Source organism: Ictidomys tridecemlineatus, chromosome 4 (assembly GCF_052094955.1).
Source record: "Ictidomys tridecemlineatus isolate mIctTri1 chromosome 4, mIctTri1.hap1, whole genome shotgun sequence".
NCBI classification, from domain to species: Eukaryota; Metazoa; Chordata; class Mammalia; order Rodentia; family Sciuridae; genus Ictidomys; species Ictidomys tridecemlineatus.
In genome coordinates, this window is record NC_135480.1 from 140,156,054 (window position 1) to 140,173,410 (window position 17,357).

Consider the following 17,357-nt stretch of genomic DNA (forward strand, 5'->3'; position numbering starts at 1 on the left):
TATTTTATGTCCTTGATAATGTAGCTAAAAACTCAGTGATGTGCCATGATTCGACTGAGTTGTTTAAGACACACACACACACACACACAAATACACAAATAAGGTTTAAGAAAGTAAATAAATAGAATATTTTTTAAATAGTAGAAATGTTCCTTTGATAAACCTGGAGAAATTTACACTTACACAAATTTACACAAGTGAGTGTGATTTAAAACTACTAATGTAAACTATGAACGAATACTGTTAAGACTGTAACTGTGCTGAAAATTACAGTAGAGAAATATCAGCATTGCAGTAATACCTAAATATTTGTGTTGCTACATCATGACTATTTAAAAACTTAAAAAGGAAAGGAATACCCACGTCATTTCTAAGGATTAAGTAAAAGATTAGTTGAAGGAGGTATTTCTTTTAGATAAGAATATGAGTATCACTGGGTGACAGTTGAACTCATATCTGTGCTTTTTCTTTAAAACATAAAATGTAGACTGGAGTCCCTGTCATTTGAAGAATTTTATTTGACAGGGCAAAGACATGGGCATTTGATCATTTCAGGCTTTTATTCATTCATTTTCCATCAAATATTTGTTGAGCTTGTGTGAAGTTTGTGCCGAGGGTGTCTAATTGGAAAGGGATGGCTGAGAGTAGGTTGCAGCCTTGCCGGGCACCATCTTCTGATCTATGCTGCCTTGCACGGCAGCAGCCAGAGCAGAGCTTCTTTTAGCTCTTTCCAGAAGTCAAGGGTTGAAGAATAAAGCAATTTTCAATTCCTCCATGAACATGTGAAGTGAGATTACCAGATGCCCTTCCAGGGCCCTGATAAGAATAATGAAAGCATCCTGTGTATGTTCTGTTTCATTTTGTGGATTTCTTTCTAAAAAAAAGTCTTCTCCAGTAAAGCTAGTGTTTGGCAGAGTTTTCCACCCAAAGTAAACCAAACTGTTTCTTCATTGTATCTTTCCATTGCCTTTTACAATGCTTCCTGTACCTGTTTTGACACCACAGAGTTTAACAGCAAACAGATGCTACCCTTCAACCCCATTGCATTCTGGGAGGGCCCACTTGGTCCTCAGCTCATAGGGGTATGTTACTGGACTTCTCGCCAGCACTTCAAGTCTGCTGTTGAGTTGTCTGTTTTGTTTCCAAAAGAGTTGAAGAGGCAAACATTTTTTTCAGAGTAGTTTATTTTATTAAAACCCATTTGTAAAAGTTTATCATGGAAAAATGTTAAATATTACATTCATTTTGTACATATGATTTCTATAATTCATCTCTCCTTTATGTTCCTAGAGGATTTGGCCACTAATATAGTACTTACTACATATAATTTAGTTATTTCTGTATTTCTCATAAGACTGAATTATTTGAGAGTAGTCTCTTTTTGTACACCTGGCATGTAGTGTACATTAAACAAATGTGTACTGAATTTGAATTAATATTAATCCTTGTATACTGTATGTTTATGTTTGAACAACCTGTTTAATCAACGTTCCAAAATGTGAAGTTTTGTCCTTCACATTGGGCCAATTTTCAATCATAATATAAAAAATTTTTACAGGCATTAAGAACGTTATTTTCCATTTTCGTGTCTCATTTTGTCAAAAATTTTTAAACTGTTCTCCTGTTATGGGCAGCAATATCGAAATTGAACAGACAGGCTCCAGACGGAGACAGCATCCCGATTCATGCATGTGGTGGTTTTTATTTTTCCTTTGGCACGAATTTGCCTCAGGACAGGAAGGGCATTGGAGTTATTTGAAAGAAGTCAGTGAGCTCTACATGCTAGTGGACAGTTGTTTAATAGGCATGACTCATCTATTGATCAGGTTTGGAGGTAAACAGAACAAAACCACATTGCTTAAAGGCTGTGCTGTTCTGGTCACATGGAAGGCTTATTTGATTCTAAGTCTGCATAATGTTGTAAAGTAGATAATAAGAGAAAGTTGTTTTGAAAGGAAATTTTAGCATCAGTCAATTATTTCTTTAAATTTGATTTAAAAATATGCCTCATATAATGCTTTGAGGCTGCTAGATGTGTGCACAGCTTTTTGTAGTCAATTCTGGACCAAAAACAATGAAAAATTTGTGTTACAAAGATTTAATGTTGCTGGCAAAGCAGTTAAGGTATGAGGGTGATTCATAGAGTGTCTTTATAAAATAAGGCTTTAATGATCTTACTCTTTCATTTATAGGATGCTGGAATATGGTATTTATTCCACAAGGAACCTACGGGGGAGTCCACTGGATTGCAGTTCTTAGAGAAACCAGAACTCACTCCACTGGGTATATTTTATAACAACAGGGTCCATTCAAGTTTTAAGGTAGGTTCTTAAATTTTAACTATCAGTACATATGATTCACAGGGTAAAAGGATGGACTCTTATGATTATGTTTTAGTCCTTCTTGTGCTGCTGTAACAGAATGTAACAATATAGCACCAACTGGGTGATTTATAATGAACACATATTTATTTGGCTCATGGCTCTGGTGGCTGGGAAATCCAAGATGGAGGGGTCCCGTACCTGATGAGTGCCTTCTTGCTTCATTATCTGTGGTACAAAGGCCAAGAGGGCGAAGAGGAGCAAGAGTTTGAATTCACATCCTCAAGCTCTTTTATGAGTATGAGTCAATTCTTGAGCCTCCTGACCTACCCCATACCCCTGGGCCCCACCTCCCAGCACCGTTGCAATGAGATTTAAGTTTCCAACACCTGTGTCTTGGGAGACATCTTCAAATCAGAGAGATTACAAAGAAAGTGTCATTTTTATTAAAACTTGTCATTGGAGAAAGTAATTTGTGATCAAAAAGTCATTTAACCTTTCCACTCTCAGCACTCTGTTTGTACATACACAGGTGTGCACAACACACACACACACACACACACACACAGTTTGTTTACTTATGCCATGGACTTGATCCCCGTGTCTTCATCGTCTTCTCCTTTCCCTCCTTCTCTTTCACCTTCTTTCTAATCTTCAACATCTATGTGTTGGAATGTGCACGTTGGATAAAGTACTTATGGGGATTAGGAAGTTTGCATACTTCCTTCTGTCCATCACAGGTCTGGTCAAACATTCTTTTGGGCATTTAATACTGATTATATAAATAGTGAAATATTGTTTAAGAATATTTGACCTACTTTACAATGCTGCAGATCAAGTAACCTACAGGTGATTCAGAAGCTTCAGTTTCCATGGTATTTGGCACTGCCCGCTTCCCCAGTGCCCTGGAGATCAATGCATTTGTTTCTTTTTGTGTTTGAAAAGTATTTAAATATTTTCATTATATATATATAAAAAGGGCTGGGGATGTGTGCTAACACCTCTGGGTTTAATCCCCAGTACCAAAAAGTTTATTGAACTTTGATATGAGTTACATGGAAGTAAAGGATTTAGTCTATATACATATTATATATATATTTCTCTTCTGGAGGACTGAAGTCATCTTCTACTTTATTTCTTGTCTCTTTTCCTCCTTTTTAACTGTGGTTTCATCTTGTAGCTACATTGCTTGTTTTGTTTCTTAAGCTATCCTTGGTTGTGATAGTTTTGAATTCTTGATTCCTGCAGCATATCACCTTTGTATGGTCTGGTGTATATATACTCTAAAATACTTCTTTAGTTGTGGATGGACACAATACCTTTATTTTATTTATTTACTTTTATGTGGGGCTGAGGATCGAACCCAGTGCCTCATATGTGCAAGGCAAGTACTCTGCCACTGAGCCAAACCCCAGCCCCTGATGTGGTGTATTCTTATCAGTCCATCCAGAATTCCCCCCCCCCCCCCCCCCCGTCAACTGTTCCATGCTTTCTCTCATCTTGAGACTTTTGTACAAACTGTGCCCTGAGTTTTTACCTCTGGGATCTTCAGCTGCTCCCCGCCTTCCCCTGACATGCATGGTTGTTCTTTCCCATCCTGAAGGTTTCAGCTTTATTCGGTCACTTCTGTTAAGGAGGAAACATTCCCTCAGTGCTGTCCCACCCACGAAAAAGGCCACATTTAGGAGCCGTTCTCTGCTGCCTTTCTCAGCCTTCATCTGTTTTTTTTTTTTTTTTTTTTGCCGTAAGCTTTTTGTGTTGGGTTGTAATTTATTTACTTAATTTCAGGTCATCCTGATAGTTTCTGCTTCAGTAACTGCACATCATATTTTACTTGTTAGCTAATGTATAACACTTGGTGCCTCCTGCAGAGTAGGCACTAAGTAAATATTTGTTGAATGATTGAATGAGTAAAATCATAAAAATATCCAGGAATGTCATTGTTTTTCATGCCTTTGCTCTGCTGTTTATCCCATTCCCCCCACATGCATTCTGGGTAGAAGTGATAAACTAGAACTTATTTACATGACTCGTAATACATGTAGGTGTAACTTGGGATGCATATTTATTTTAGTCCATTATTATGTATTTCAGGCTGGCTTATTTATTGACAAGGGTGTCAAAACAACCAACTCCAGTGCCGCTGACCCGAGGGAATACCTCTGTTTGGATAACAGTGCAAGGTAGAGCTGGCTCTTTTAACTCACACTCAAGCCTTATCTTGCCAAAGCAGAACTTTCCGAGTGGAGCACATTGTGCTCTTTTCTCTGGCAACACATTTGGGATAACGATTTGAAAGTTTACAGAGGGTTTTGGAAAAACACTTCTCTGCTGTCCCAGGTCCTGAGTCTGGGCATTTATCTTACTGAAATGCCAACAAATTGGTGCTTTTCTCCTTTTTCATTGTGATAAATTGATGTTAGAGGGAGTTACAGGAAGAGAAAGAAGAAAGAGATGTTGAAAAGTTCTCATATTTGGAGAAAAGTATGACTCATTGAAAAATAAGTTAAACTAAGATGTTTCACTTTAATCCTGAAAAACCAAAACATATAGAGTTTATGTTTAGTGGTCAAAATGGAACATTGCATTGAATCAATTTCAAAGGGAAAGATCCCTGATTTGATGATCAAGCTGATTCTGGTTCAGTTGTTTGTGGCCTCCGATCCACATCCTAACCAAGCTCTGTGTTGCTTCCTACATAACCACAAAATGTGGTTGGGATATGGGTCAGCATTTCAACAGAGTTCTGTTACAACCTGTATGTGAGCCAAAATAAATAAAGGGTCTAAGATGGAAATAAAGTTTTCTGGGAAAGATGGCAACTTACGGACATGGTATAAATATTATTTTTCTATACTTCAGGTTGATTCAACAGTTTATGGAGTTGCACAGGTGCTAGGTTTAATGGGCTCTTTTAATAGAAATTTAAGAGAGGAATGCCAGGCCCATTTGTTCTTAAGGGAATAAAGGAGGAACCATACTGTTGGTTAATGAATCTAAGTGTGAAGCAGAATCCTTGCAATATATCACTAGGGCATGAGGTCAGGAGAAACTGGGGAAAGTAATTTGTAAATTGCTCATCAGGATGCCTCATAGGTCATTTTGAGCAATGTAATATTTTAGAGCTGTGATCAGATAGCATTGGAAAGCCCAGAAATGATGGGTACTATTTAAGTAAAACACAAGATACTATATAGTTCATAGTTAATCAACACATGAAATAGATAGATAGGGAAGATAAAATTAGTAAAAAGGAGCATAAAGATGAGAACAAATTATGAACCACCAAAATAATATTAGCAAATAAAGAAATCTATGTTAGAAGGTCTCTCCTGCTTTTTAAGAGTTTATTATAATTTGTAGGACTAGTATAATTTGTAGAACTAGTAATATGTACATTGCTAACTTAGTGCCTCCAGGTAACTCTTTAAATACAGCACAGTTGGCTCCTTTCCTTGCCTTCAAAAATCATTTATATAATTTAAATAATATTGCTGTGTGTGTATATATATGTGTGTATATATACACATATACATATAATTAATATATGTACAAACACAAGTGTGAATAGATGAGTAAACATATTTAAGAATCCATTAATATTTTAACTAGATTTGACAATAAAATTCTACTCATTATGGCTTAACAAATTTTTTATCAGAGGTTTGTTTATGGTATTATGAAAATGATAATCTTTCTTCTGCATCCATTATTTCTCTTACCAGTATGTAAGTGCTATACATATTGGTAAGGAACTGGACTCCATTTGAATGAACTTAGTATAGAAGATGAGTTATGAGACATTTGGCAGCTGTGTTCCATATGTTTAACTTTGCATAGACTAATGTATAGAATGTGTCTACCTGTATTCATATAATCCAGACATGACTAAAAAATGCTAAAACATAAATGAGTAGTAGACTAGTCTACAAATTAAATGCCAGGCTCTTGGGATCCAGAAGATACTGAGTTCATCAAAGAGGAAGTTGACTCACAATTAATCAGATGAGCCTTTCCTTGTCTTTAAGATGTGTGGGAATTTACAAGAATCCAAAAGTGGGAAATTTTAACTCATGGAAGCACTTGATTTGAAATTGAGAAATGTTATCTAAAAAATGACAGAACATTAGAACCACCCAGTACAGTTAAAGCAGAAGACAGTTAAGGCTGGAAGTGTGCTGAATCACATAGATGATGATGAAAAATCAGGACAGTTAGCCATATTTTCTATATACCACATGGGAAAGAAGATTAAAATAAAGGATATTGAAGCAAGTGGTTAATGACTGAATTATATGGATAGGGAGTTCAGAAGAGGTAAGATGGCTAGAGCAGAAAATCAGATGTTTCTTTATGGTAGTTTTTTTTTTTTGAATAGTTTCTACCTTGTATAGACAGCTTCCTTTGTAGAACTTGTCTATCTGCTTAATGTTGTGTTATATCTGCACAGCTATTTGCAGCAAGTATGATGACAGATGAGTACGTGTTGACTCAGAGTCAGACTTTTTACCACTTAAGTCAGAGCTAGTTAGGGTAAAGGCCCTGAGTCACGTAATTGGATTGAATGCCCTGTCTGCACTGCTACCACCCTAGTCTGAACCTCCAGCATCTGCCTGAAATACAGCCTCCAGAGTGGCCTTGGAGGCCATTCGTTTCCTAAATAGCAGCCTGTAATCTGCTGAAACCTGATACCTTGCTCCCAATTCCAAGCTTCCATTGGTCCCATTGCACCTTGAATGAAGACCCACATGGTCGTCTGGCAGGAGCCTGCCCTCCAGCCCATCTTCCTTGCTTTGCTCTCCAGGGCTTGGAGTGGATGCTTGGAGTGGAGTGCTGAGTTCATGTGTGCCCAGGGGCATGTGCACTTGCTCTTCTTTCTACAGAGCTGCTTCTTACATCATGCAGTTAGTGAGCACCTACTGTATGCCAGTCAGTGTGGCAGTAGCATTATGCCAAGGCTATTTCCTGACCGAGTGATTGAGAATCTCAGCCTGCTGAACTGATTTTTGAAAAGCTGTCTGTTTTTTTATAAGTTCTTCCCCTAACTTTGTGAAGTAGTGGACTTAGGGGATTATTTGTTTGAGTCATTATAGTGGATAGTTTTTGACACCAAGTCTTTGACTTTTTCATTAAGGTTCTCACAAATGGTTTAGAGAGAAGAAAGAGAAAAGGCAAAATTCAGGCTTTATAAGTAAATCAATTAAATACAATCTATTTTAGATTTAGACTACTAAACCCAGTTTTATTTCTACATCTGAATCATTTAACCAGTACACAATTCAAATAATTCAATTCACATATGTGTATGTTGAAATATACGATTACTTTATGTGATTAGTTTACATCAGTAACAGGAAACCTAGGAGTCTGTGAAAACATGCTAATTTTCCTGGTTTAAGTGTGTATGTGGGTGTGTGTGTATTTGTTTTTAATGAAAATGATTTTTGTGTTTATAATGTTCTGTAGTATCCATTCTGTAATCTGACTTAAAAAAAAGGGTAAGAAGCTAAAAAGCAGGTCTGTGGGAAGTTGTGTGTGAATGAATGTTACTTTTTTTCTTTGACATTTGAAATATGAATTATTGTGTCTTAAGATGTTTGTTTTGGCCAAATTTAAATCCTGCTTCTTGATACTTCAGCTTATGACTATAAACAGCTAATTTTTATTCCTTTTTGTTTATTTATTTTTTTATAAAATTGCCCTCTTTTTAAACCCTCAGGTTTCGACCTCATCAGGATGCAGACCCTGAAAAGCCACGAGTTGCTGCTGTCATCGACAGACTTATTGCTTTTAAAAATAATGATTATGGAGCATGGGTGCGAGGAGGGGATATTATCGTGCAGAATTCAGCGTGGGTATTCTCGGCCAAGTTATTATCTGATGACATGTATATATTTATTTTTAAGTTTTTTTTTTTTAAAAACCAATAGGATGAAAGTATGGTGGTGATTCCTGGAATCACATTGTTATTATTATTTTTATTAATAAGACAAGGTCTAAGGAAGTATGCTAGAGTTAACAGACTGCAAATATTTGGAATCGTCTCATTCTTGTGCTTTTATTGGAACTGAACTTGTCTGGTGACATGAGAGCTTTGCAATGAGATTGAACAGAAGCTTAGGATTTAACTTTATGTACTAATGTGGTTTATGTCAGAGCACTGAATATTTGAAACTACCTGCATTTTTTTTCCCCCTTCTTGGAAAGTCCTGAAAGTTTTTCTGATTTTTTTTTTCTCCATTGCCATTCAAAGCAAAGCTGTATAATTCCACCTTACTGAGACTATTGACTTATTTCTTACCATGACTTGAAGCAGGAAGTTTCTCACTTCTTTTTTTCTACTTGTTTGAAGAGAGGCCTGATGCAGGTTGAGCTAAAGGTTTGGTGATGCAGGTTGAGCTAAAGGTTTGGTGTTCAACCATCTGGAAAGAAGATTTTGATTTTTTTTTTTTTCTGGCACTGACCATTAGCTTCTTGGCATTTCACCATCATTTCTGACTTTTATCACCAAGGTGGGGAGGAAATTGATATTACACTGAATCTGTAGAAATGACTTAGGCAACACATATTATACATTTTTGAAAAGAATACTATGATCTAATTATTTCCAAACAATAATTCTAAAAATAATAATTTTAGCTTGCACATGCTGCTTACTATGTGTCAGACACTATTCCAAATACTTGAAGTTATTTAGTATATTTAATGTTTCAAGGATTCTCTGAGGCCTGGCATGATGGCTCCTGTCTGTGATCCCAGCAGCTCCAGAAGCTGAGGCAAGAAAATGTCAAGTTTAAAGGCAGCCTCAGCAATTTAGCAAGGCCCTAAACAACTTAGCAAGACCCCATCTCAAAACATAAAAAGAGCTAGGAACGTAGCTCAGTGGTTAAGTGCCCCTGGGTTCAATTCCCAGTACATGAAGAGAATTCTCTAAGGGTGGTTATATTATTTATTTCAGCTTATAGATGAGAAAATCAAGGGAGAAAAAGGTCAAATAACTTGCCCAAGGTCACACAGCTAATAATTGGTAAAGCCAGGATTTGAACCAGGTGCCACCACTTCACAGTTTGTGTTTCAGTGTGCAGTTCAGCTTCTGTGTGATTGGAGAGAGTAAACATGGGGACTTCCTGGATTTCACAATTATGTATTACAGAATTATCTCTTATGCGGTAAATTAAAGTGTTCTGTCATCATCTGTTCTCTTACAGATTTGCAGATAATGGAATAGGACTAACCTTTGCCAGGTTTGTAATTGCTTAAAAATGCTTACTTGATTATTATAAAGCCAGGTAAAATTACCCTAGATTTTTTTCCAGGGATGGGAGGCTGGTGGAGAATAGAGTAGATAACCCACAGGAATGTTTTATTATTCATGAACATTAAAAAAAAAAAAAGTTAGCACCCTCTTTCTGATACCACTAGAGGGCCAAAAATACATTTTTATTGACTAATTGAATTCATACCAAAGCAGTAGGGTTAATCTGGCTGGAATTCTGCAGAGGAACAAACCAGTCATAATTTTTGCTTAGAAGAAAGCATTTGAGATTTAGACTGTAGTTTTTAAAAAGTAGGCTATGAAAGAGAAAGAGAAACAGGAGGTTAAAAACCAATATTTTTCCTTTAGAAGCTGCTTTAATTTAGCATTAAGAACTAAACTTTTTGTGTTAATATTTTTCCCTGGATGGTAATCATTGTTGTCGCCATGTTATTATCTCATTTGCAGTGCTGTTGCTTGAGACCAATCAGTTGTGGCTACAAAATTAAATTTCCTTTGTTTCTATGTAATTTGCAAGGCACTTAATAATTTATAAGAGGTATTTTCACAGTTTAAAGTCAGTTTCTGGTAATTCGATAATCATTGAATTGAAAGTGTAGTAGAAAAAGGTATTGGCTTTGAAGTCTTTGTTTTTTTAAGCTATTTAAGTTATAGTTTGCATTCTTGTGAGGTAAACTTGAATGTTTTGAAGGAGTAGGGCTGATGACTGTCTTCATTTTAACAGTGATGGAAGCTTCCCAAGTGATGAAGGTTCCAGCCAGGAGGTATCTGAATCCCTCTTTGTTGGGGAGAGCAGGAATTACGGTTTTCAGGGTGGTCAGAACAAGTACTTTGGCATTGGAGGAATAGACCAGAAGCCTCGGACATTACCTCGGAATAGGTAAACATTGCTTTGGTAATAGAGATTTTTAATTCAAGCAATAGAAAGAAAATGTAACACTGAAAAATTTTCTGTAATAATTCTGGATAGATTGGTTCCTACTGTAACATCCTATCTTACTGTTGTTCCTGTTATTATCATTGTGTATATTATCCTCATCAAATTTCATGCATTAACTATTAGTCATTTCATAGATTCTATCATTGATTTTATAACAAGGAAGTCTGCCTTGTTTCTTAATTCTTACATAAGACCTTATGTAAGCTGGTGTTTTTTCTTTATTTTTCTTTTTACTTTCTTGAGACATAAAAAGTTGCCAAACCATAAACTATGACATTAGGTCAGTTTTCCCTCGGTTTGTGATGTTGGTTTTCAGAAATAGCCACTGGAAAAAGGAAATTACCTCTTTTGAAAACGAGTCCTAGAAAATAGGAGATGGTTGATGCCAAAATTGACTCAAAACCCCACCACGACTGTATAATTCACAGTGTTTGAGGTGCTAGGGGAGGGGCAGACTTTTGGCTTGTTTTCTGTCAGCATGATCAGAGCCATTAAAATAGAACTTAGCACTAGAAAGATTCTTCAAAGCTTTTAGAAAACTGTTAACTAATTAATCTCTACTTCAGTTCTATGAGTCTTCAGTTCTGGAGTCGTCCTCATTTTATTTGAGAGAAAACCAGGTAGAGAAAAATCAAAGCATGTTCTAAAGACCTCAAATGTAAGTTTATGCCATATTCATCAAGAATCAGTTCCTTAAAGGAGTGCGCTCTCTGGATATTGGGTCAGAGGTAGGAGAATTGGGCAAACAGACTCTCAACTTTACTAGTTTCTGGCAAAGAGTGGCCTGTGCTTGGCTTCTCTGCCCTTGTGCCTGGCTTCCTGAGACTCTGTTTTATTGTGGTGGTACTGGGTATTGAGCCCAGGGCCTGCACATGTCAGACTAATCCTCTGCCACTAAGATGTACCCCAGTGGTGCTTGTCTTGAGCATCAGGATATGCTATAACATGTAGAAATCCCATGGAAGCCACTGGGAAAAGAACCTAATGAATTTTTTTAATAGCTAACACAATTAGGCTGCACCTGCCTCTCCTAATAGTGTAGATGGAAAAAAAAAAGGAGCCATATTGGTTGGGGAATGGGGTGCAGTATCATGGTGGGTGATTTGATTTCATTTTTTTTTTTTAATTGCACATTGTCCTCCAGTTTGTTTTCAAATTTGTTTTTGTTTGCCCAGGAAGATTTTCAAAGGAAATTTCACATTGATGAATGAATTATTTTTGTTGTACTGATTTTTATAATATTTTCTATGAGGGAGAACCATTTTGAGTTATGTGCTTAGAAACATAGCACGATGCACAGGTTTTCACACAGAATACTGGGTTTTCTTGCTAGGGTGTATGCTTTTGTTGTAGCATATTGCCAAGTTGTATTTAGTTATGTAGAAATCTTTGCAGTGTGATTAAAGAATTCAACAGGAAATTAAACTTAAGGAATTGAGAATATTATAGGATTTGTATATTAATTCTGACTAAAGATTTATGATTAGTAGGCTAAGGAGAAAGGAAGGATATGAATACAAAGAAGTTCTCAATCTAGCCAGCCCTTTGACATAGCAAGCCCTGAGGACTTAAGCTTTTTACTTTTATTTATATCATTTCACCCTTTTACTGTCATTTAGTGGCTTCAGAGGAGGTTTTTTGGTGCTGGGGATCTAACCCAGAGCCTTATGCACTCTAGGCAAGTGCTCCACAATTGAGCTTCACCCCCAGCCCTCAATAAATCATCTTAACTGAGTTGATGCAAGGAATCCAAAGTCACCTCTATAGTGAGACCTCTGTTCTATCCAAAAGTAGCCTATCTTCCCCCAGTCTATTGTGTTTATGTCTTTTTCTCTCTATTGCACTCAGTATCTGAAATTTTCACTTTGTTTTTTTGTTTATTGTTCTCACTGCAGTATATATTTTATTCCAGGAGGGACTTGTTTTGGTTACCACTGTACCCTGGAATTATGCTTAGCGCTTACAGGATATTTATCAGTTTGTATAACACAAATAAGTGCTGGTCAAGAGGCAGGCCTATCTGCATAAAACAAAATCTTGTATTTTAACAGGACATTCCCAATTAGAGGCTTTCAGATTTATGACGGGCCCATTCATCTCACCAGGAGTACTTTCAAAAAATATGTGCCAACTCCAGATAGGTACAGCAGTGCAGTTGGCTTCCTCATGAAGAATACCTGGCAGATAACCCCCAGAAATAACATTTCCCTTGTGAAGTTTGGTCCACATGTAAGTACATTCTTAAGGTTCCTACACATGGCTTTAGTGGGAAAAGAAGGGATAACAGATTCTGAAGGACAAAAACACAAAGGGTTTATACTAAGTCTTAATGTTGGGGAAGAAGAATACATGCAACTCCTAATCCCATTCACTCTTTCCCATTGAGTTCAAGGCAAGAACAGAAGTCCCAGGTGACTTGGGGTATCTCTGACATTCAAGTGATAATCTTGATTAGGTAAATGACTTAAAGTGATGACATAGGGGGCATGTCACAGGAACATGAGGACTTATGATTTTGGGAAATTGAGTATAATAAGCTAGTACTATAGCCCCATCTCTACTAAGAGGATTTGGGACCTATCTGGTATTTTACTTATGTGGAACAGTTTTTCTGGGTAAATGGAAGATAAAAAATTGGGGACACAAAAGAATGCTGGGAAGTGTGATCAACATTGTGTTCTGTTATGAACTGTTGGGTGGATTTTATAAAAATTGCAAAGAAGATAGACTTCCATTGTTTACAGTGTAGTAGCCCATAGAAGTGAATTTCTTAGCAGTTTCACCATTTCCCTGTTGTCCGTAATACACAGGACAGTCTGATTATGGACTCACAGGACTTCGCCATCTTGCCAGGTCCACGGTGGTGGTGACATAAGCCAAAACTGGAGAATAGCTCAAAGTTCTCAGTTCTCTCACTCATGTCACAAACTTTATGGTTGACCACTTTAAAATAAAGCTCAAGATAGGTTTATCAGTCTCTATCTAGTTTTCTAAAACAGCTAAGGCATAGAACTGAGGTAGGGGCAAAAATTAGGTTCTCAGCTTAATTGGTTGATTTTCTTTTGGGTGACGTGACCCCGGGTTAAGAGGTGGGCCATACTAAGAGATGTTTTCCCATATAAAATAAGTAGGAAGATTTTTTTTTTCTTCTTCTTCAGTGCTAGGGATTGACTCCAGGGCCTTGCTGGTCAAGGCTCTTCTATTGAGCTACATCCCCATCCCTTTATGGTGAACCTTAGAGCACCTCTCCTGTGTGAAGGTTGGCTGTTTGCTTACTGCCCATGTGGACTTCCCCATAGTCCTCCATGCATAGAGTTCAGTGACCACTGATGTGGTCACATTAAAAAGCCATTTTTGAGTTCAGTGACCACTGAAAAAAGCCGTTTTTGAAATGTTGTATTTATTGTGAGAGTCGTAATGTTAAATTATAACAGCATAAGAGCATGCATGTCGGTTAAGTTCAGTGGTTCATCCTGCTTGGAGTTTTCTGTGGTGGTGATACTCTGGGAATAGTTTCTAAAAGAAATAGTTTGCAAAATTTGTTCTGCATAAATAGGTAGAAAATGTACTATGAACTTTTCTCAGATTTAACCATTGGAGGCACAAGGAAAAAGAAAACTGTAGAACTTAAGAACCTGGACCTACTTGACTACAAACTTCACTGTTTTCCAATGAGTAGCTTTATCTAAATGATAAATATCCTTGGGTGATGTAAGAATAAAGAAATGTTAGAGGAAATCAGTAATTTTTCACAAATAAGAAGCAGCTATAAACTGTCATCTGCAATCTGCTTTGCAGGTCACTTGTACATATTTAGTAAAGGCTTTAAATTAACCACCCGATATAAAAATTACTGAGCTGGGCACGGTCAGGTTGAGGAGAGAGAGACAGCAGTCTACACATTTCAGCAGAATTCAGTGAGTTCAGTAGTAACCCAGATATACTAAGCTAGTGCTTACATGATATATCAGTTTTGAACTATACTTATTTTTTGGTAGGGAGGGTCATATGAATAAGTAGCTAAAGTTTTTGGGGTGAAACACATTAATTAGCTCTAAAGAAATACTTTAATAGGTCTTTAGTTAATTGAGGTATAATTTGCTTGCAGGGAAATACATAGGTCTTATGTGTGGAATTTATGATTTTTGGCAACTCTATATATACAACTTCATAGTTCTTTTTCTCTCAACTCTGTTCATTTCCCTTACCATAATCAGTTTTCTCTCAACTCTGTTGGTTTCACTTACCATAATTAGTTTTGTCAGAGCAGGTTAATAGTTTTCAGTGGGGGGAAAAAAGGGAATAAAAAGATGAGATTCAATATTTGCCAATTGACCTTTGTAAGGCTTTAGACATTTTCCCTCCAAACAGGCTATTAATTAAGTAGAAAACTCTGATTGACTGGGTGCCATAGTTACCAACAATGAACCCTAACTCCAAACTGTTTTCACTTTAAAGCAGTTGTGTGATGGGCAGGCACTTGGGTCATCGAAGGCTGATGCCGAGATGACAGGAGCCCTTATTTTGTGATGTCCTTGGTTTTCACTGCCATCAGGTCTCTCTGAATGTCTTCTTTGGAAAACCTGGCCCCTGGTTTGAAGATTGTGAGCTGGATGGGGACAAGAACTCCATATTCCATGACATTGATGGCTCTGTGACAGGGTACAAGGATACTTATGTGGGACGAATGGACAACTACCTGATCCGCCATCCAAGCTGTGTCAACGTGACTGAGTGGAATGCAGTGGTTTGCAGTGGGACCTATGCCCAGGTAGGCCCAGAAGGATGCTGAGTCTTCAAGCTTCTCATAGCGCTGCCTCTGTGAGGAGGTCACTTCAGCTTCTCGGTGTGATTGGTGCTTTGCCAAGAGTGATTTTTTTTCAGGGGTGGGGGAGTGAGTTTTACTGAAAGCCACCTCAGTTTAGCAAATGAAAAAGTGATTTGTAGTGGGACAAAATGATTCGCCCTTGTTGAAATAGGTTTGAAATATTGCTTTGGAGAGAACGCTTGTGTTTTGGCTCTTAGGTTTCTTGCCCTCTTCCAGCCCTGTCCCCTTAGAGGAAGTTTTATCCTTTGCTTTCAGGGACATATTTCTTTACTTAATTAGGGAATCTGACTAGAGTGGGAAGTTCCTCTCTGGGAGGTGACCCTGATGACAGACACGTGAATACAAGGAAAACATTTAGTGTGTGGAGTGGCACAGGAAAGTCAGGGCTCTAAGCTGCAAAGGTGATTTTGACAGTGAGATTTGAATGGAAGAGATTATAGAACGGAGGCACCAACAGCCCAGAATTTTGAAGGAAGCAGACCCCCCTTGCCCCCGCCCATATTCTAGACAATGAGAGGTTAGGATTTAATAATAGACTGTCAGGGGAGATAAAAGAATAAAGGAAAGGGGATGATTAGAACCTAGGGAAATTAAAGGAAGAGCAAAGATCCTTTAAGTGGAATTGGGCTCTGAAAGCCCCCAAGGCAGGGAGGAAGCCCTCTTGCCCCTCCATTTTTTTGGAAGATGCTCTTATTCCGTCGTTATCTGGACTCTTCCTGGGAAGGGACCAGTTTTGTGATCTTCCCCCACGGCCAGCCTCTGCTTGCTTTGCCTGTTAAGCGTGCTTTCGTGGACTCTGCCTGTCCCTTCTCTGAGCACCCGGAGCTTACTGTATTTCTACCACTCAAGCTTCTGTAGTTGGAGCGTCTTGTAGTGGAATTGTTCACCACTCTTCTGACTTTGGATCATGACTGTTAAAATATGTGACTTTTCTGCTACATCGATGTTCATAGCAGCACAATTCACGATAGCAAGATTGTGGAACCAACCTAGATGCCCTTCAATAGATGAATGGATAAAAAAAAAATGTGGCATTTATACACAATGGAGTATTACTCTGCATTAAAAAATGACAAAATCATAGAATTTGGAGGGAAATGGATGGCATTAGAGCAGATTATGCTAAGTGAAGCTAGCCAATCTTTAAAAAACAAATGCCAAATGACTCCTTTGATATAAGGGGAGTAACCAAGGACAGGGTAGGGACGAAGAGCTTGAGAAGAAGATTAACATTAAACAGGGATGAGAGGTGGGAGGGAAAGGGAGTGAGAAGGGAAATCGCATGGAAATGGAAGGTGATCCTCAGGGTTATACAAAATTACATATAAGAGGAAAGGAGGGGTAAGACAAGATAATACAAGTGGAAGAAATGATTTACAGTAGAGGGGGTAGAGAGAGAAAAGGGAAGGCAATATGTAAATCAATGGAAAGGTAACTGATGTGATACAGCAATCTGTATACAGGGTAAAATTGGGAACTAGAAAGGCAATATGTAAATCAATGGAAGGGTAACTGATGTGAAACAGCAATCTGTATACGGGGTAAAATTGGGGTTCATAACCCACTTGAATCAAACTGTGAAATATGATGTATTAAGAACTATGTAATGTTTTGAACGACCAACAATTAAAAAAAATAAAATATGTGACTTTTACATTTAAAAACTTAAAAAACAATTTTTGGATTCTGATCTATCAACAAGGACAAAGGGCTTGAATGTGATAAAGACTGGACAGGGCTTCTCATTTATTTTAATGTGTTATTAGCTTCTGTGTTATGGCATTTCTCATTACCATGAAGGAAAAAAAAAAAAGCAGAACAAAAGTAATATAGGACTAAGTTCTGGGGGACAAGGAGAGAATGGAAAATTAACTGCAGTATAATACTGAAAAGAATGTGGTTCGAAAATATGATTTCTTTTTTTTTTCTCTCATTTTATTCTTAATCAGAATTTCCTTTGCTTCAAGTTATTTACCCATCTGTACTTAGGAA

The 17,357-nt window shown here is 37.4% G+C and overlaps 1 protein-coding gene across 8 annotated transcripts in view; it reads left to right on the forward strand.

The window, feature by feature from the left end:
• Cemip2 (cell migration inducing hyaluronidase 2) overlaps window positions 1-17,357 on the forward strand; it is a 76,650-nt gene that overhangs the window by 38,229 nt on the left and 21,064 nt on the right. For all 8 annotated transcript variants that reach the window (XR_013438074.1, XM_040285675.2, XM_040285673.2 and 5 more), the window contains 7 exons: window positions 2,193-2,321; window positions 4,416-4,504; window positions 8,041-8,172; window positions 9,530-9,565; window positions 10,322-10,477; window positions 12,589-12,766; window positions 15,093-15,308. Coding sequence is in view for 7 of the 8 variants with exons in the window: in XM_040285675.2 (XP_040141609.2) it covers window positions 2,193-2,321; window positions 4,416-4,504; window positions 8,041-8,172; window positions 9,530-9,565; window positions 10,322-10,477; window positions 12,589-12,766; window positions 15,093-15,308 (936 nt within the window). In the remaining variant the exon portion in view is untranslated. The remainder of the gene's footprint in view (window positions 1-2,192; window positions 2,322-4,415; window positions 4,505-8,040; window positions 8,173-9,529; window positions 9,566-10,321; window positions 10,478-12,588; window positions 12,767-15,092; window positions 15,309-17,357) is intronic.